This window comes from Pelmatolapia mariae, linkage group LG22 (assembly GCF_036321145.2).
Source record: "Pelmatolapia mariae isolate MD_Pm_ZW linkage group LG22, Pm_UMD_F_2, whole genome shotgun sequence".
NCBI classification, from domain to species: domain Eukaryota; kingdom Metazoa; phylum Chordata; class Actinopteri; order Cichliformes; family Cichlidae; genus Pelmatolapia; species Pelmatolapia mariae.
The window spans coordinates 27,353,021-27,373,553 of NC_086245.2; the positions used below are offsets into that span (position 1 = coordinate 27,353,021).

General features: G+C 41.4%; 2 protein-coding genes across 2 annotated transcripts; both read left to right on the plus strand.

Annotated features, from left to right (window-relative positions):
- Positions 1-5,718: 5,718 nt before the first annotated feature.
- On the plus strand, positions 5,719-8,475 carry marcksl1b (MARCKS-like 1b). Its single transcript, XM_065471254.1, has 2 exons — positions 5,719-6,038; positions 7,036-8,475. The coding sequence occupies exons 1-2, from the start codon at positions 5,952-5,954 to the stop codon at positions 7,588-7,590; spliced, it is 642 nt and encodes a 213-aa protein (XP_065327326.1). The 5' UTR covers positions 5,719-5,951; the 3' UTR covers positions 7,591-8,475.
- Positions 8,476-13,641: 5,166 nt separating this feature from the next.
- On the plus strand, positions 13,642-20,317 carry hdac1 (histone deacetylase 1). Its single transcript, XM_065471255.1, has 12 exons — positions 13,642-13,770; positions 14,737-14,849; positions 16,193-16,310; positions 16,394-16,468; positions 16,728-16,866; positions 17,157-17,298; positions 17,389-17,481; positions 17,569-17,677; positions 17,764-18,144; positions 18,245-18,400; positions 18,484-18,529; positions 19,486-20,317. Exons 1-12 carry the CDS (start codon positions 13,722-13,724, stop codon positions 19,511-19,513), a joined length of 1,449 nt encoding a protein of 482 aa, XP_065327327.1. The 5' UTR covers positions 13,642-13,721; the 3' UTR covers positions 19,514-20,317.
- The last annotated feature ends 216 nt before the right edge of the window (positions 20,318-20,533 follow it).

Genomic DNA, 20,533 nt, shown 5'->3' on the forward strand with positions numbered 1-20,533 from the left:
CTCATAGACTTTTTGAATAACTTGTTTTTTTGTCCTGCCACTATAACATTTTCTGTTTTCCAAACAGCCACCCATAAAGATGCTTCTTTGCTTTGATATTGACATTGAGAATACGAAGACAATTACGGAAATGAGACAAAGGTAACAACAACATGGCCAAAAGTAAACCCCATTCGGGATTCTCTCGCATTCCTCTGGTTTGGGGCTGTTTTCTTTGGTTTGGGCTGGAGCCATTTGTTCCAATTCAGGGGGGAAGTCTCGTTGCTTCATCATACAATGCTATTTCAGAGAATAATGTGCTTCCAACTTTGTGGCAACATTTTGGAGAAGGCCTTTTCCTGTTTTAACAGGACAATGCGTTCATGCCTCGAGTCCGTAAATGAGACTAAGACAAATGTCTTTTGTTAAGTTTGTTGTGGACTGAGTTGTCAGAAGTGTAGACTGTCACTATAAGAAGAAGAAGATATATGTATATATGAAAGATGGATGTAATTATATTGAAATCAGTGACCACCAGTGTTGGGAGGTTATGTGTGTAATGTGATTATATTTAAATGAGAGGTTCGAGAGTTACGTTTTCAGTTATTGCTTGCAAGCCTGGTTAGCAAGCTAAATTTATAAGACATCTACTCATCATTGCTAAGCAACAAGCTTGTAATATACTAGAATTTCACTCTGTTCTATCAAAGAAGCCCATGCCCTTTGATACTATCTAGATAGATGACTGATAAATACAATTCATCCACCATAAGGAAGCTATCAGTAGTTGTTAAACACATATTTTTTTTTTTTTTAGCTGTAAACATGTTTTTTAATCCTGTAAAGCTGACTATTTTAACATGGGACTCTATGGTGGCTGACTCTTGGAGACAGCCTCAATGGCCATTACAGGAATTTTCTTTCGCTCAGGAGGTTGACGCTTGATGAGGATACAAACAGTAGAGAGTTAGCTTAACTTAGCAGAAAGACCTGCACATGCAAGCAGGAAGAGCTTGCATGAAAAGGTAAATATATTTTCCTAAAAGCACTAGGCAGTGACTTCCTGGAGTCTTGTCCTTAGTGAGTTTGCCAGGCAACCAGCACATGGAGGTCACTGCACCTGTCCAGGAAATACCACACAATAACACCATAAAACCACAATGCTAATCAGCAAGCATCATTTTGATTTTGTTCATGTTTTTCTTGTCCTATTACCTCCTACTGATCTCATTTGCCTTTTCTGTTTCTTTGAATCTGTTCTGTCTACTTTTATTTGATGCATCTATATTAAATCAATATTCATGCTGGTAATAATTTCTTGGCTTCATTACTAATTAAATGATCCATCTTTTCTGACCACCATGGTAATTTGGTCATGCATTATAGTCTTCTTCCCTGATCACATAAGAATGATAACACTGTTTTTTTATAGTTAATATCTCCCAATAAATGTAACCTTTATTTCACATGGTTTTGTTATGCTAGGCTACTGAGGTCAGACAGCGACACAACTTAGACTCTTAACCTTTGCGGGAAGCAGATTGTTGAGGAAGTAAGGCCTGCAAACTCCACAGGAGCCTAAACAACACTCAGGCTAAGAGGCCCTTCTTCTTCTTCTAGTGAGCCTGTAATAAAGTACATTAAGCAAAGGCTGATCAAATGTTTTGCCCTGTGAGCTCAGTGTTTTTTCTATCTATTATAAAGACTAAGATGTGCATAATATGTGAGCAACATTACGCTCTAAGTATAATCTAGCTTGGATCTTATGGCACTATATGGCCACTAAATATACTTTAATTTGACCATATTTTAACTGCAAGAACTAGGTGACGGCTCTCTTTGTTTACTATCTATTAAAGAGAGTGTTATCTCACGTAATGTCTACTTTGATGCACTGTGCAGCCTGTTGCTACTTATTAATTAATGTGTTGCAAAATAAAGTGAGATTTTTTTGTAATTCTTGTGTGCTTTGGTTACTTTCTTCTAAAAAAACAAAAACAAAACTCATGGAGTAACAAGTTGCTCTCATGTGTGTGAAAAGTGTCGATAAAACTAACTGATGAACATACGAGCAACAATGTATAGTGTTTCCATCCTCCTTCAAGCCCTCATGCTATAAGATCAACTCAGTAGATCCCAGCTGTGAACAACTATTAGTCTTGGTTCTCCTTTATCTCTTAGCAAGAATTTAATTAACTAAAGATTACTTATTTAATGTCATTATATTAGCAATTACTTACACTATATCGTCAGAAATATTTGCTTGCCTGCCTTCACACATACGAATGTGAGTAGCATCCCATTCTTCGTAATCCACAAGGTTTAATATGAAGTCAGCCCATTTTTTGCAGCTATAACGGCTTCAACTTTTTGTGTAAGGCTTTCCACATGGTTTGGGAATTTATGACCATTCTTCCAGACCCACATTTGTGAGGTCAGACACTGATGTTGGACTGGCTCGCAGTCTTTGCTTTAATTTATCCCAAAGGTCGTCTGTCAGGTTGAGGTCAGGCCAGTCAAGTTCTTCCACACCAAACCTGCTCATCCATGTCTTTATGGACCTTGCTTAATGCACCGGTGCGCAGTCACGCTGGAAGAGGAAGGGGCTATCCCCAAACTGTTCCCACAAAGTTAAATTGTCCAAAATGTCTTGGTATGCTGAAACATTAAAAGTTCCTTTCACTGGAACTGAGGGCAACTGAGGGGCTTAGCCCAACTCTTAAAATGCAACCTACACCTCCAACAAACTTTATACAGCAAAACCCAGACACGTTGATCGGATTGCAAGATGAAGACGGGTGAACGCTCCAGACGACGCTCCAGCACATCTCCACTGCTCTAGACTCCAATGGCGGCGTCCTTTACACCACTACATCCGACTCTTTGCATTGTGTTTGGTGATGTAAGGCTTGGATGCAGCTGCTCAGCCATGGAAACCCATTCCTTGAAGCTCTCTGCACAATGTTCTTGAGCTAATCTGACGGCCACATGAAATTTGAGAGTATGTATCAATTGACTCTGCGCACTCCGTGCTTCAGCATTCGCTGGAATGACAGCAATTCCCCCACAATGACACACACATTGTTACAATGCCACTAACAGCTGACTGTGGACAATTTAGGAGTGAGAAAATTTCACAACTGCACTTTTTGTTGAGGTCTGCATGCAGTCTGCATGTCTAAGTACTTGATTTCATACACCCATGGTCATGGAAGTGACTGGCAGACCTGAATTCAATGATTTGGACGAGTGAGTGAATATTTTTGGCATTTATAGAAACATAATGTATAGCCACAGCTATACTGGCCTGTTCATGTGAGCAACATCAGTAAGGAGCACTCTGCATTCTACAGTGAAAGTCTTCAGCTGATACAGTCACATGAATAACTTTGTATTAACCACATTGATGAAATGTTTGCGTGGACAATGCAAGACTGTGTTTTGAGCCCATTGTAAGTGCATTCATGATTACACAGTTCAGCCAGTATCTCAAACTCATTTCTGTTCATCGCTGATCTGTACCTGCAAAGAGATGAGCGGGTGGGTTTCTAATCGGACACACATTTCACTGGTCCCGAGTCTCGCAAAACCAATTAGACAGATTGGTTGCAGTAAAGATCAATTTGCGCCACTGAACACTGGAGTCTTTGGCTCGCGTAACTGAGGTTTTTAACATTAGCAGCTGTTGTGAAGAATGTTTGTGGAGGCGAACGATCAGGTGGAATGTGCATGATTATCCCGTTGGCATATTTAAGCACTGGTATGTTGTTGACAAGCGGAAGTGAACAACAATTCTAGTCACGTAGACATGAGGAGACAGCGTGACATGCTACTAGCCTCAACAAGAATCCTGTTCTCCAATCTGATGGCCAGAAATGTGTCCTCTAAATCTACATCGAACAATAGAGTAAACTCTCATTCAGTTGTTTTCGTTCATTTCTATTGAATGACAGAAGTGAATCCACTTTACCATTCAGCTGCTCCTCCTGGTGGGAACAGGTCTAGATGGGAAATAGTGTACCTGGAGGTAAAAACATTCCCATTCCCAGTCTTTTTCTGTTTTAGTTTCCACCTGTTGATTTTGTCACAGTTAAGTCCTCTGTATAAATGAAAACTGTCATAAGATTTCTTCCATCACAGTGAGGGACTTAATGGACATACGGTAAAAGCAAGAAAGTGCTGAACTCCAAGACAGCGGAGAGGTGATCCATGGGGAAACGAGTGGGTTACTGTTTTTTTAAACTGCAAAAGAGCACGCTGGCCTTGGCGGAGGATGCGCTCCCTGAATGCCCATTTAGGTTGCGTTTATTTCTGTGTAACCAAGATTTTGATCTAATTGCTCTTCCAGTGTACCTATTTCAGATAACTGCTCTGCCAATTAGTGGGATGCAGTGAATCAAACCCATGACAATCCAACATTACTAGATTTCCACAACAGTAAAGATTGTGGTAGAAGTATAACTTTTTAGAGCAAAAAGAAAAGCTGTTTAAAGGCTTATTTTAGGGCATAGTCATTTATATGGTTTGACTTGTTCTTCCATACATGCAAAATCAATAGTCAAGTGACCTCTGAAATTAAGGCTAATTTAGCCGTGCTTCAAAAATAGAGGAATTTTAAGATGGCTGTAGTGTTGCAAGAATTACTTCTTCTCGTCTTAAATTGTATTTCATGAGCTGTGTTGTGCTAGTAAAGCATAATACATCTACCTGATGGAACTACTATTTTCTTGAGTAATTTGACTGCCCAGGGGAGACTGTGCCTGTGATTTACTCTATATGGAGGCTTTTTCATACCATAAGATGACTTCTGGAAACGTGTTGGATTTTACTGACAGTCTGACTAATTGCTGAATCAGACTGTAATTTGAGATATGTTTTCGTCTACCATCTGTACTGAGACTGAAACCAAAAGATGTCCAGTCAGAATTCCCCCATTTACGCCAGGAAGCAAAAGTGAAACAATAATGGTGCAGTGCATTACTAAATGCCATGAAATAAAACAGTGGGAATTGGAGGTGAAAGGAAAATAAATCTAGGTAAAAAGGGTTGTCTTTCTACTTTTTAGAACAGTTTTCACTTTTTTTTGGCACTTTGAGGAAAGGATCTAGCAGTCAACTAATAACTCAAAAGAACTAGTTGCAGCCCTAAGGGTGCTTGTGCATCCTGTGTAAATAAACTGCTACAGTGAATAGAGTTGTTATACCGTGTTTATTATTTCTCACTGCTGATTTCTTGATCAAAGCAACTTTAAGTTATATTTATGCTATGACTGAGTGTATCAGGTGCAATGCTATTAAAGCCTGCACACACACCCAAACAAGTGGTTTAATGTTTACTATAAATATACCTCACTCTCATCTGGTAATCACCTAGATGTTCTATGAAGCTATGTGCTCCATATCTTCCCTCTGAATCATCAGCCATCATGTGAATTGAGGTAAGCAAACACACTCATACAGTAATACTCACTACAAGGAAGGAAACTACTTTTGTGTGGGAGACTTTTCTCTTATCTTTATGCTATGTCAGCATTGTTTTTTTAGTTTCATGCCTATAAAACACTGAATTTAGTAAGGCTGAATTGATTTCATTGCTGGGGGTCCACTAGAGGGGCGGGGACAATTAGGGAGTCAGGGGTGATTGGACAAAGCCGGGTTGGAGCAGACGATGATTGGCCGTTCATGAACAGGACCCGCCCACGGGTGGTGCCCTGAACCTGCTGTATGTTGAAGCGTTGCGTTCAGCGAGCTTCGAGTTTAGAGGGTCTCTCTCTATCGGGGTGACAAGTCAGACAACGGGAACAACCGAAGGGGAGTAGCTGCTGTTTGAAGAAAAGAAATTTAAAAAACACACACTTTTCACGGTTTCACCGCTGGATACGTAACTCGCTCTGGAGTTGGATTAACTTAAAACCCACCTTTTTTAGTTTTTCTTTTTAATTTGCTTTAGAAGACCGCTACTCACCGAAGACAATGGGATCCCAGGCATCCAAGGGAGAGGTGGCCGCGGAGGCAAACGCTGCTGCCGCTGATGCTGCGGCTGCCAAAACCAACGGACAGGTAAATATACCGTCTAGTGGCTCCGTATGACTACTTTATCACAGAAGGATGGCATAATAAATTGATAAAAGTTGAGTTTCTCACACGAAAACCTCGCATATAGCGGATTTGGCTAACGATGAATCGATTAAACTTGAATGTGAGGACATTTTGGGGCAAGTCAGGTGGGGCTTTGTAGCATCTTGTCTCGTGCTCAGACTGGTGTTCACAGAGCTCCCCCAAAAAACATATCAGTCCGCGGGGAGGGGAGCTGTTATTTGTCACGGTTTTCCCAGTTTCAAGTAAGTATGTGTTTATTTGTCACTGAGGTCGAACCGAGAACGCTTTTTGACAGTGCCAGTCACAAAAGGGGGAGGGGGCGGCTTGCTCGCACGTAGGCAGTCTACTACTCCTCCCTGAAAAGAGCCCTGTTGCCGTCTCACCGCAAATCTTGCAAATTGGTACTTTCCAAAACGTAATGTAAGTAAAATTAGTCATTAATGAGATGTCAAATGTCACTAATATTCAAAACGATTAGATCATCATTAAAGGATTTTCCGTCACTCTTATCAAATAATCTTGGGGGGGGGGGGGGGGGGTAATTTCATAAATAAATATTTTTCTTTGGAGTTTTAAATATTTTTCCCCTGGAAAATTATCAAATTTTTCTTGGGTAAACAAAAAATAACAAATGAAGGTGTTTTCATTCGTCCATCGATGAGCTTCAGCCTCGTCTTTGTTGAGCCCGTCTGTCTGGCAACCCGGGCGGTCTGTGAGGCGCTGCCGCCGCCTATCGCCTGATTAGGGTACTGCAAGGCGTCGCCTCTTGAGCCAGACGACATGGTGGTTAATTGATGAGCGCAACGATGCTCGGCAAAGATACGAGACCTCCCCAACCGCAGTTGTTGTTGTTTGTATTTTATGTTTGTTTTTTAATTAAAAAACACAAGACTTGATAGAAACCTGACTTATTTTGTGTCTTTTTTTTTCTTCTTTTTTTTTGTAACCCTTTCTACAGGAGAACGGTCACGTGAAGACCAATGGCGATGTCTCTACAAAGCCCGATGGGGATGCTGCAGCTACCAACGGCTCCGCGGAGGCCGCCAAGGAGCCTGAAGCCGGTGCGGGAGGTGACACTATCGAACCGGCGCCTGCTGCAGATGGAGAGGCTGCGAAACCGGAGGGCGAGGCTGCGGCCAAAGAAAGCACCAAAGAGAAGAAGAAGAAGAAGTTCTCCCTGAAGAAGTCCTTCAACTTCAAACTGAACATCAAGAAGAGCAAGAAGAGCGAGGCTGTGAAAGAGGAAGCGGCTGCCGCTGCCCCCTCTGAGGAGAAGCCTGCTGAGAATGGAGCCGCTGCTCCTGCCGAGGAGAAGAAGGAGGAGGTGAAGGAGGAGGCCGGTGACGCCGCCGCCGCTGCCTCTGCCGCTGAGGATCCGAAGGTGGAGGAGGGGCCAGCTAAGGAGGAGGCCCCCAAGGAGGAGGCCAAAGAGGCAGCTGCTCCTGCCCCCGAGGCCACGAAACCGACAGAGGAGAGCAGCTCGACCCCCGCTCCGTCTGAAAAGAAAGAGTGATTGTACGTTTAGCTCACAATGAACTGGGTGAACTGTTTTTCAAGAGAGAGAGAGAAAATTAAGAGTATATATATATATATATATTTATATATATGTGTATATGTATACATATGTATATGGATATATGTATATGTAAATATATACACATGTATGTGAGAGACTCCTTCGACGTGCCACTTTTTTCGTCATGATAACAAGACGACAGACTAGATTCACTAGATCACTTTCCTGGTTACTGCTCGACATCTGAACCTGGACTGAGTTTTAGGCTGCGGGTTTGGTCGCTGTGCGTGGGGAGGGGGGTTGGGGGGGGGATTTTTAATGGCTAGCTGGCCGGCGAATGACACCATGAAGTAACGATGGATGACGAATGGAGGTCGAAGCATCTTTTCCCTTAAAAATCTACAGCTCAAGATGCCTCCTGCCGAAGGAACGACGCTAGATAAGATACTAGGACACCACAACCACTTGAAATGACTGTTAAATAGAAGAAAAAGAAAAAGAAATCAGAAAATTAAAGAGACTTGCCAACTTTTTACATTCCTATATTTTAACCCAAATTTGAAGTATTTTGTGGTGTATTATAGAGAACCATCTTAAAGATTCAGAGAAGATATGTCTTGTTTGTTCAAAGAAAAAAAAAAGATAGACGACTTTGATTTTTACCTTATTATGAAAAAAAAAGAACACTTAAGCTTGCTATGTTCACTGTTGCGGTTTGATATGAAGCAGAGTTGTTTATCTGTCGTGTGTGAGCCTGAATCTGCTTTGTCTCTGTAAATAAATTGGATTGATTTCTGTTCTTTATTTTGCTAATGTTGACAGATGTTACTGGTTTTATTGTAAAGTTGATAATGGTAAATAAATGTTGGTTACCTGCCTGTTTACGTGTCTTCATGCTTATTTCCATCATGCATGGCACTGCTCTTGCCACGGTACAGTTGACTTAGAATCTCTTGAGCTTGTCTATCATATTATCACATTTTTATCGAGTAAACAGGCGTCCACTCGCAGTAGTCAAGCAACAGGAATTTGAGCAACACACATAAATGCCATTAGACAAATAAGTCCTTAAAGAAGCAAACCTTTCCACTCTCTAATCTCTGGGCAGTTAATCAGAATCAGAATACTTTATTAATCCCGAAGGAAGTTATTACAAATCTTTAGTTCTTTGGTCAGTAATGTATAGAAAACTGTAACTTTGTTGCAAAGATTTCGTTCAGAGTTCTTCGAGTACCAAATTTCTCTACGAAAGCACCAAGAATAAATAAATGCAGCCGCTGTGCTGTCCCCTACAGGTTTGACCTCAAAATTTATTAAAGTGATAGTATCTCAAGTTTTAGAAGCTAGAAAAAATGTACCCACTCTTCCACACGTAGAGCGGTGTTACTACACGGTCTGTGGTTTGGTGTAACCACTTTCATTAGTCACCACTGTAACATTATCTCTTATGCCTGAATTATGCTTGAATGGGACTTACTTTGTAACTGGAAACAGCTTTTAACGCTACACTGTAACCTTTGACATAACCTAACGTGCACCTCCTAAGAAATGTAACTAAAGATCACGTCGATGCAGCCCGCAACGACGTCAGTGGCATGGCAGGGTTAAGAGGGGTTTCCAGTCATGTTGTAAGTAAGGATGTAGATTTCCTGCAGAAGTCTGAATCAAGCTTTAGTCAGCAATTTATACTTGTTTTGTGTGTTTGTATAAATACAAAGTAGTTAATGGGTTAACGTCAGGTGGCTCTAGTGACAGATTTAATTTACTACTACTTTACTACTCTGACCACATGAAGGACTTCATGCTATTTATAGATTTAGCCTTCTCATCTAAATCTATGGAAGAACTCTTGCTTTTGCAGAATTCCAGATTTCCAAGAAATTTCACAAAATTGAAGATGTTAAAAAGGTGAAACTAAGCCTTTAAAAGCTTTCTTACAGGGTAAAGTCTGCAAACTTTTCAGGTAATTTTTTCTGTTAATTTTTATAATAACATTTATACGCTGACACTGTGTGTGCATTGTGTTTATATTCCTCCGGGAATATGCGCTTCACCAAAGTAATTGCTTACGGAGCTTGCTTCTTCGACATCTTTAAGAGTTCTGAACAAATGTCTGTCCTCCTCCAGAACATCTTATGTACGCAAACGCGCGTTCCAACTTCTTATCTGGTGCGCGTCTTTTATTTTGACAGTGAATGCGTACCTGCGGACCACTTATGTGCACCCCTGTTTATATCATGGCAACCATCTGAACAAAGGTTAACGTTTCAAAAGTGCTAGGAGGCATTACAAGATGGCTTTCCAGGGTGAACTTTGCTGTTGTTATTCCATTCCATTGGGAATTATTTTTTTTCTAGATGTATACTTGTAATCAGATACAACCCAGTAAATCTGAACAGGCAAAGTTTTATTCTACTAATACATAAGTAAGTAATAATGATCAAAAGGGAGTTTTTCCTTCCCACTGTCGCCAAGTGGTTGCTCATAGAGGGTCATCTGATTGTTGGGGTTTTCTATCAGATATTGTAGAGAGAAATATTACCTTACAATATAAAGCACCTTAAGGCAACTATTGTTGTGATTTGGTGTTGTATGAATAAAACTGAATTAAATTGAATTAATACACAAGTATGAACTATTATAGGACACCCGTAATATTTAAAAAAAACAAAAAAAACCCATATAAAACAGGACTGGTTTACTTGCATTATATTTGGCTTAATACATCCAACTGTCATGTCAAATTATTTATAAATAGCTAAAAAGGTCAAATGTAATATACATTTTAACAATGTCTGGTTACATATAACTTGCAGCCCAAGGCTGTATTGATTTTGTGCTTTTCCACTAATGGAAAACGACTGGAGACATCTCAGTGGGTTAAAAGAACAAAGAAAAAAAACCAAAACACATTTGTCTCATCATAGTATTGATGGGCCACAGCTCATTAAAAAACCAAAGCCCACTATTTCTATTCTCATTGATAAGGAAATCCCACGTGGCACAAGGTTCTAAGATAATTGAGCACTCTTGACATTTTAGTGTGAGTCCGCTGACCCCTGGCTCCTCAATTAGTCCCGTGGCCCTGAGATCACTACAGCTACATCCACCCCCCGTCCCCTTCACATTCACAGTGTTCCTTCCATTAGAAGGAAGGCAACAAGGCAACCACCCTCCTGAACATGGCGAGCTGAACACATCAGCCCTGCTCTGGGTGATCTGACCTAGTTCACATGCTGATTTGATGAGTTGAGATCTGAGCTACATTTGGTTCCAGCCTTCAAACAATTCTGAATTATTGAAACAAAGCCGAAACTCCGAGCTGACGAGGCGCCATGCGTCTTGTAGATTTCACTTATTAAACTTCAACAGCAGACATTTTCTTACTAACAGACCGAATTGTGCATAAAATAATGGCAGAAGAAGCGCACTTAATTGTGTAAACCATCCACATCTGCCTACACTGTGCATGGGCACGGAAGATACAGTGAGCTACAAATTATTGATGGCTGCTCCGCACGGAGTTCACCTCTCCATTGTTTGGTTTATTCTGTACATCGTTGTTCTGTTTGTACTGCGTGATGTAGGTGAGATACTGTGACTGATCACTTCAGAGCTGCTGCATTTTTCATTCAGCACTGACAGGCTCTGCAGAGATTTGGGAAGTTCAAGCCAAACACAAATGAGCGCACACCGCCATCTGGTGGCCAGTCTCAAATCCTAATCTGTTTCAGGTTTCGTCATTGAGTTTGTTATTAAAAGGAAAATGGGTTCTTTATGTACTTCACTTTACGTGCATTTGTTAAAGTATATCTAGTAAAAGAACGGGATAACATTTACCTCTGGCCCATTGAAACGCTTTTATTTTTCAATGAGAACAAACAAATCAAACCGACCACCAGGTTCTTTCAATGGCCGAACTCAAATTTCAAGTTGAGACAACAATCAAGAACCAACCTTACATACAACTAACCTGTGTCTAAATTTTGAAGCTGATATCAGCATTTCGTAAAGATGTGAGAAAGTGGGAATGTTATGGAGAGCCGTTTATAAGTATGGTCGTCCACAACACTCCCAGTTTCTCATGTGATCCCTTGGGAATAAGAATTGTTATAAGCCAATTGATGCAGTAGCAGGAATGGTTTGTTACTGCATAAAGAATAGACATACATCTATAATCTCTCTCAAATTGAGTATATTCTCTGTATTATTGGAGGGTCCTGACCATACAATATAAAGCACCTTGAGGCAACAGTTGTGGATTGGCGCCATATAAATGTTAAAAGGAGTCCAGGGGTTTAGAAGTAAATGGGAAAATGATCCCACTGCTTCCTTCACCTATGACCTCAGTAAACACATTCTTGATGACTTTATTGATGTATTTTCCATTTTTTCTGGTTTCAAGTCATATTGATTCCAACATTGTGTTCAGTTTGACTACAGTCCCCCATTAGAGCCAAAAAGGATGGAAAAGGAGAGTTGTTTTTATTGTTGGCCTACCTAGCTATTGTTTCTCAGCTTTCCACGCCTCACTTGTCAGATCTGGTTTCACAACACCAAGATGGCAATGGCCAAAACATTCAGCTCAAGGCTTCAAGATTGGACTTCAAAAAGCAATGGTGTCCATGTACTTCATTTTATACAGTCTATGGTTTCACACTGAAAGAAGTGGGTGATGACAAATTGATGTTGTTGAGTTTGTCTTCTGTCTTTCTTTTCTTTCCCCTGACTCACAACCATTTGTGGCAACTGGATGCCCTGCTCTGATCCTGGTTGTACCAGAGGTTTCTTCCTTTTAAACTGGGGTTTTTCCTTCCCACTGTCGCCAAGTGGTCGGTGACAGGGTTTGTCTGATTGTAGGTGTTTTTTTCTAATATTTTAGTGTCTTTTCTCTGATTGGAGTTTAGAAGAAGAAGAAACACTCAATGCATCAAGGGGGCGCCCCAGCAGCCTACACCTATCGCAGCATAACTAAGAGAGGATTCAGGGTCACCTGATCCAGCCCTAACTATATGCTTTAGCAAAAGGGGAAGGAAAGGAAAATGACGCAGGCCAATTTTATGATTATTGCCAATTATTTTGAAGACACCTTAGTTTATGGTCATGGACCTCTGAGAGTCCCTAGACAACGCATTTAATGTAATACAAAAGGTACTAAACAAAACCTTGCAACAACCTTGCAATAAGATAAAAGAATTTTAAAGAGATCAATAAAATGTTGGTGTAACTGGTGTGTTTATGTTAAAGGGTGGAACATACTGTGAAAGTGTATATATATACATATTCAGGTATTTCTTCCGTGAATATCAGAGGAGAGCCATCATCTCCTAGGAAATTTTAGGCATCACCTCATTTCCTGCCTTCACGTAGATTTTTATGTAACTATTTGTAGCTTTCTCTGTCAATTTATAGTCGATATGCAATTATTTATGCATAGAAAAGTACACAAATGCATTTGGCATTTTCCGTATTTGGCTTTTCAAATAATTATTCTCAACTGAAATCATTTAATATTGTTCCCTGTGTATCAACACTCTTACATGTTTACTCATCTGCCTTCAGTATATTTTTTCCCGTTTGTTCTGGTGACCTCCTTTTGGCAGGTGGAGTGGGCTAGGGGGATTTGGGGGGAGTCCGTGGATTTTAAATATCGGGGAGCGGGGGTCATTTCAATCCCGTCTCGAATCTACAGTAAAGCTGTTTTTCCTTGGGCAAAACCCTGAAGTAAAAGGATTCTCGACACAGGGGAAGACGAAAAGCTCATTCTTATTTTATCAGCTCACAGACTGGTTGTTGCTGGAGATTACAGTGACCAACCTCACATTGTAGAACTGACACGGGCTACTGTACGTGCAGAAACTTGCCTTCATTGCTTCTTGCAGCTTGAACTCAAATACCAAGTGCAACTGAAAACGACAAGAAATCTTTGCCATAGAAAGCCCTGAAGGCAAACGGCCTACAGAGCGCACTAATCTGCCCGGTGGAGGATGGATCTTAGGGCGCTCTTCGGTTTGTAATACCGGCGCCTCCCTGTAGGGCGGTTCAGCCTCTGTGATTGGTTGACAGGACCTCAACGAGTGCTCCCTGGAGCCACAGAGGAACCGGTGAGCACGGAACAGGGGGGTAAAATGGCGCTGTCTCAAGGAACAAAGAAGAAAGTTTGCTATTACTATGACGGTAAATATCGAACGTATGCACCTTGGTTTGCCTTGATATCGAAGTGGCATTGGAAGAGTAGGAAATATTACATGTATTTCATAAAGAATCGAAAAAGGGTGTTATACCACCAGGCTAGCTAGCCGGTGTGGTGAGCTAATGTTAGCTTGACTAACTAGCCTGCTTTAGCCACACGGAAAGCATAGTTAGCTGTTAGCTTAAGCCTGCACGCAGCACACTGGGGGATCTTCGTCGGACTTTCAAGTGCATTAGTAAAAGGACCAGTTTCGTGAAATTGTTAAAGCATTGTATTGGGTTTTAGATGCGTGTGGCTAATAAGGTCTTCCCTGCAGCGTGAAGGAGTCGTGAAGCTATCCGACGCTAATCACATCAGTGTTACTGGGGAATTGCTAACAACTTCCGAGAAGTGTGAACGCTGCACCGGCTTCCTCTGTGATTGGCGCTATCTAGCCCATCGGTTTCATAGAAGTTAGAATGCGTTTGACTCCATTTTTTTAAAATTAATGTGCATAACCGCATACATAAGAAACTTCTATAACACTGAGCGTATAAATTCCCAGCCGAATGATTTGGCTACATTAACCGGTGTATTGAGCGTGGTCCTTCTCTCAAGCCTTCTTGTGTGCTTTTTAAAATGTTTGTCTGGCAAAATAATTCCGATAAAAACTCCTACAAGTCAGCCCAAGACGTCCACAGTGTATTCTGCAGTAGTCGTTTAGTGAATGTGTTACAAGTTTTAATTTAAAAAAGAGGTTTAGAGTTGGCCAAGTTCAATAAAAAGTCACCCTTACACGAAGCCTCGTAGACTTTTTAACTTAAAGGTATATTTGAAATGCAGATGAGCAGGTTTTGGGTGGAGCTGAGCTTGAAGTTGGCATTTTTAGAAGATTGCCTAAGGCAATGTGGCTTTTTTTTTTTTTTCAAATATCTAAAATAAACTTGTCTGGATGATGTTTTTGCCCACAGGTGATGTGGGGAATTACTACTATGGCCAGGGCCATCCCATGAAACCGCACAGGATCCGTATGACGCACAACCTCCTCCTCAACTATGGACTGTACAGAAAAATGGAGATCTATGTGAGTCATACCACCAGACACATCAGACAGAGATGCACACACAGGGTTTCTGCCAGGACTGACAGTTCTCAGAGCCAAACTGTTAATGCAACTGTGCCTTGCAACAGTTTTTACACACATAAAAATGGGTAGTTATTTGCTGTTTACTGCAGAATTGCAATGAGGTTTTATAAAAAATAAATAAATAAATAATGGTCACCAGTTGCTGTTTTAACTGTGTTATAAACAGCTTGTCCATGTTGAGTAACATTTATAGAGCTTCATGCAGCTGTAATTGTGGTTTGTGAGTCTGTGACTTGTTCCTGTGCAGCCACAGTGAGGGTTTGGTCTCCAGCAGTAAGTTAAACCCATTCCAAATTGGCATTGGACTCAGCCAGGGATCCCCTTTGTTACTGAGTCCCTTTCTAACTTTTATGGACAGAATTTGTAGGCAGCAGGTGAAGAGCTCTAGGTTTGGTGAGCTCAGCTTCACATCTTTGCTTTTTGCCAATGATGTGGTCCAGAGGGAAACACCTATCAGGTGAGACGAACCTTCTTGTTCGCAGTATTCCCAGAGTATTTGGTGTCCCTGTATATCGCCACCCAAAATATCATGACACTATGCTGAATCTCTTTTTCTTTTTTTCTGCCCCCCACCCCTACTGGTTTTAATTGAGCGATAGTGTCTGGCACAAACTAGGGCAACTGGGCTGTCAGAGGCAGGATGGGTTTTAGCTGGAAGTTCAGATTCATCAGGTTCTTGTTTGTGAGCGTGAAGTTGTAAGGTGGTTTGTTTTTGTTCCTAATCTGATTTAAGGCCAGAAACTTGGAGTAGTGACCAGAATCCTTTAATAATCCCTAAGGAAATTATGTAAAGAATATGGTCTCGGATACATTTAGTAGGGCTCAGAGCAGAGCTGCTACTCCTCAGCATCAAAACGAGCCAGTTGAGGTGGTACAGGTGTCTTACTGGGATGCCTCTTGGGTGCAACTTAGATGACATATTTGAGGCATGTTGAACCCAGAGGAGACTCAGAACATGCTGGAAAGTTCGTGGCTCTCTGGTGCCGAATCCCTCAATATCCCTTCTAGACTGGTCATATGACTTTGACCTCAATAAGTGATAGAAGATTGATAGATAAATCGATAGTTTGACTGTGCAAGGTTTCCTTCCATATGTTTTATCTCAGAAAATTAAATAAAAATGAATTTTGAAATTTAACTCAAACTGCGTTATATAGGATATATAAGACAGGTAAATAGGGCTTGAATGATGGGTTAGCCCTGTCTGTATTCACACCTGTACCAAACTGCACAAAACGTTAGTTACAACTAACAATTAATGACAATGTGTGTTATTTCAGAGACCACACAAAGCCAGTGGTGAAGAGATGACAAAGTACCACAGTGATGATTACATTAAGTTCCTGAGGTCCATCCGACCGGACAACATGTCTGAGTACAGCAAACAAATGCAGAGATGTGAGTGTGCTGTTTTCTTCTCATTAATCCTCGGCTTTTCCTTCTGTTCAGGCGTATAAAAACTGTTTTTCTCTTTCTTACAGTCAATGTTGGAGAGGACTGTCCAGTCTTTGATGGTCTCTTCGAATTTTGTCAGCTCTCAACAGGTGGCTCTGTGGGTACGTTTTCCAAACACACTTCACATACTCTCAGTCCTTTTGTTTACAAAGAGCAGCTAATCAGAAGAAATCTAAAAAGGAGGGTGGATGCTAAAATGACTTGTTTCAGACAGGGTGAACTGAGAGGCCCAGAATAACATACATGAGGAATATTTTAACTGTTCAAATGCAAACCTACAAGAATCAAAATACAGTTAAAGCTTCCCTTAAAAGCTCCATCAGATTGTTTAATGTTGATTATTCTTTTTCATTCCTGTAGCTGGAGCAGTGAAGCTGAACAAGCAGCAGACAGACATCGCCATCAACTGGGCCGGCGGGCTCCATCACGCCAAGAAGTCAGAGGCCTCTGGTTTCTGCTATGTCAATGACATCGTGCTGGCGATCCTGGAGCTGCTTAAGTAAGCAGCACAGCTGTGCTCTGTTTTTACATGACTGTATATCCTTGTCCTCTGTCAGCAGAGCGCATTTATGAAAGCATCCAGAAATGCTCTGTTAGACTCGCTGCCTTTGTCCTGTGTCTTTCTGAGTGGTTGATTTGCATCAGCATTTGTTTGCTTTTAAGTAGACACACACGCTGGGTGCACTTTTGACCACTGTTGGAGTGTTTTTTTGTTTTGTTTTTGTTTATGTTATTATACAGTAGCAGAACTGTATATGTTTATTAACTGAGTTCTATGCCGTGTTCCAGATACCATCAGAGGGTGTTATACATTGACATTGACATCCACCACGGTGATGGAGTAGAGGAGGCCTTCTACACCACAGACAGGGTCATGACCGTGTCTTTCCACAAGTATGGGGAATACTTTCCTGGCACTGGAGACCTGAGGGTTAGTTTTCTTACTCTTACCTCTGACACGTGACCAGTGCAACTTGAACATGTGTGACCATGAATTCAACAATATTCCCAATGTGTGCAGGACATTGGAGCAGGAAAGGGCAAGTACTATGCAGTGAACTACCCTCTCAGAGACGGTATTGATGATGAGTCCTATGAAGCCATCTTCAAGCCTGTAAGTTTTCTTTGATAATGTTTCTGTAGCCAGCAGAGAGCATGTTCACTGTTCATGTTCTGACTTTATTATTACTGTGTGTGTTAGATCATGGCTAAAGTCATGGAGATGTACCAGCCTAGTGCTGTGGTGCTGCAGTGTGGAGCTGATTCTCTGTCTGGAGACAGACTGGGCTGCTTTAACCTCACCATCAAAGGTATAACCACACAGTCCAAAAGATAATGCTCAGATCTGCCTTTGTAGCATCAGGAATTTCACGCAAATATGTGCTGACTCCTGCAGGTCACGCCAAGTGTGTCGAGTACATCAAAACTTTCAACCTTCCTCTGCTGATGCTGGGCGGCGGAGGCTACACCATCCGCAATGTGGCCCGTTGCTGGACCTACGAAACCGCCGTCGCCTTGGACTGCTCGATCCCCAATGAGCTACCGTACAATGATTACTTTGAGTATTTTGGCCCTGATTTCAAGCTGCACATCAGCCCCTCCAACATGACCAACCAGAACACCAACGAGTACCTGGAGAAGATCAAACAACGCCTGTTTGAGAACCTGCGTATGCTGCCTCATGCCCCCGGTGTCCAGATGCAAGCGATCCCAGAGGATGCCCCTCACCCAGATAGCGGAGACGAGGAGGAGGAAGACCCAGACAAACGCATCTCTAGTAAGAGACTTCAGGAGGAATTTATTTTTTTTTAGGATTAAAGGAAACAGTAGCATGAGGATTTGTACTGATGGCTTTTCTTGTGTGTTCTGTTTTTCAGTCCGAGCCCACGACAAGAGGATAGCCTGCGAGGAGGAGTTTTCTGATTCTGAAGATGAGGCGGAGGGGCAAGGTGGGGGGCGCCGGAACGCAGCTAACCACAAGAAGGCTAAACGAGTGAAGAAGGAGGACGAGAAGGAAGGAGAGGAAAAGAAAGGTGAGGCTAGTGAGACAAAGATATCGTAGAGCATGATTAAAGATAACAGGAACATTATTTACCCATGTGTCTTTGCTTCCTAGAAGTCAAAGAGGAAGAGAAGGAGGAGGAGAAAATGGACACATCAGGGTAAGACACATTCAGACTGGGACAGAGTGGTTCACTTTTACTTGTCTCGGTTGTTCACCACACTGGATATGGAGTAGGGAATTTTGACACCAGGTTCCCAGCTTGAAGCAATTTCAGATTCACGACATTGTGTTTTGTAACTGGTTGGTGTAGTGGTGTCTTACATTTATCATTTAGGGTTATCAGTTAAGGCCGTGTGTGTAGTAAGGCAATGCTGTCTACCCCTCTGCATACTGTGTGGCTCACACACGACAACAAAGCAGCTAATGAGACAACAAGAGGCATATAGTGGATTTACCCTATTCCAGCATAAAGAGAAACAATGTTATATCAGAGAGGCTCATTCAGATGTAACAATGCATGATTTGACCTACTTTTTAGTTGTTCTTTAGACTTGTAGTTGAAGTCGTTCAGTTGGTTTTTAAGTGTTTAAAAAAAAAAATGGCTTCATGCATACAGACAGGTGTATTAAGCTCCAATCAGAGGAGCTGCGTACCACACACATTCATTTATAGAAAGAGGTGAGAGGCATGAACAAGCAAATGATCATCATCCATCACCTCCCTAATCTGTTCTGCAGCTGGTAATGTTGCTATATGAAAGTACTAATAATTATTCAGTGTTGTTGGTAACTTGCTATGGTTCAGTTGTTGTAAAGCACGAGCTTATTGGTGTGTCCTGGCACACTGCTGGCCAATCAGTTAATCAGTGATATGACCAAAGCTTAATCTGATTGGACAGTTGTTTTGATAAAGAGATGTATAGTGTGGGTGTAATATGGTGTTTCACTACATGACGTTCATAGTTAGTGTTTGAGAAAAGGGCCTGTAACAGAAGATGAGTTACTGAAACTGCTAAAAGAAAGGGAACCCTCTTTGTCTTTGTGTTAGCTGTTTAGATGATGTTTTCTGAGTAAACTCAGTGTAGTAACTGTAGCAACTTCTAACCCGTTTCAGACCAAAAGAAGAGGTGAAGACGACCTGAAGACCGGCACACAGAGGAATGGATGGTTTTATTGTTATCCTCAAGCCCCTCTTGATTCCTGTATTCTCCCACTCCAGTGATAGGACCTTTTTCTATTCCTGTTTTTATTATGTGCTCTTAGAGGCAAGCCTGATTTACACTGTCACCTGTTTACAAGCCCAGTGATGCGCCGGTATAAACCCCACCCGCCTGGTGCTCCATGTAGAATAAAATGAATCCCTGTGAGCTGGTGTGTAAACCAGGTTTGCTCTAATAATATTCGAGAGCCACCCAGAGTGTTACTGTTCCTATCCTGGTATTTCACTCTGAAGTCCCTGCAGAGATGTAGATGATTTCCAAGTGCTCACATGCAAAAAGGCTTTGTTAGTTTTCAGACATCTATTTATGATACTGTGATACTGAATAACCAGCATGAGGCACTGTTTGCCTCTCTGTGTTGCTTCACTAGTGAATGCATGTTTAGATTGGTCTTGCCTTTAGCATGTACTTATTACTGCCTTTGCCCAAACAGTCCCTGATCTCTGCTCAGTAACTTATTTAAAATCACAAGTACAGTCCCCTCAGCCCATCTTCCTATGAATATCTGCTCTGTTTTTTTATTTTATTCCTCCATTGTATGTTTATGTAAGGATGAGTGTGAACCTCTTCTGGGGTTAGTGTTGGGGTATGAGTGACTTATTTTAGATATTTTGTACCATTATACATGAAGGTGGAGTGAGCCTCTACATGTGCTTGTTTGGAGTTCTATCCTTGTGAAATGTGCATTATCAGAACTTTGTTATAAAAAAATAAATAAAAGATAAAACGGAACCTTATATTGTCCTGACCTGTTATTCGTACTGACACTGTAAATTAAAGATACAAAGGCAAGCCCGAGTTTACAGTGAGGTGCCACCTGACTTGTCATCAAGAGTGTTTTAAGAAAACCCAGCTCCCCAAGTTTGCTCGATCACACTTCCACATGCAGTCTACTGAACCCCAAATTGTCCGTGCACGTGGCTTTGAATGCTCAGAGAAGAA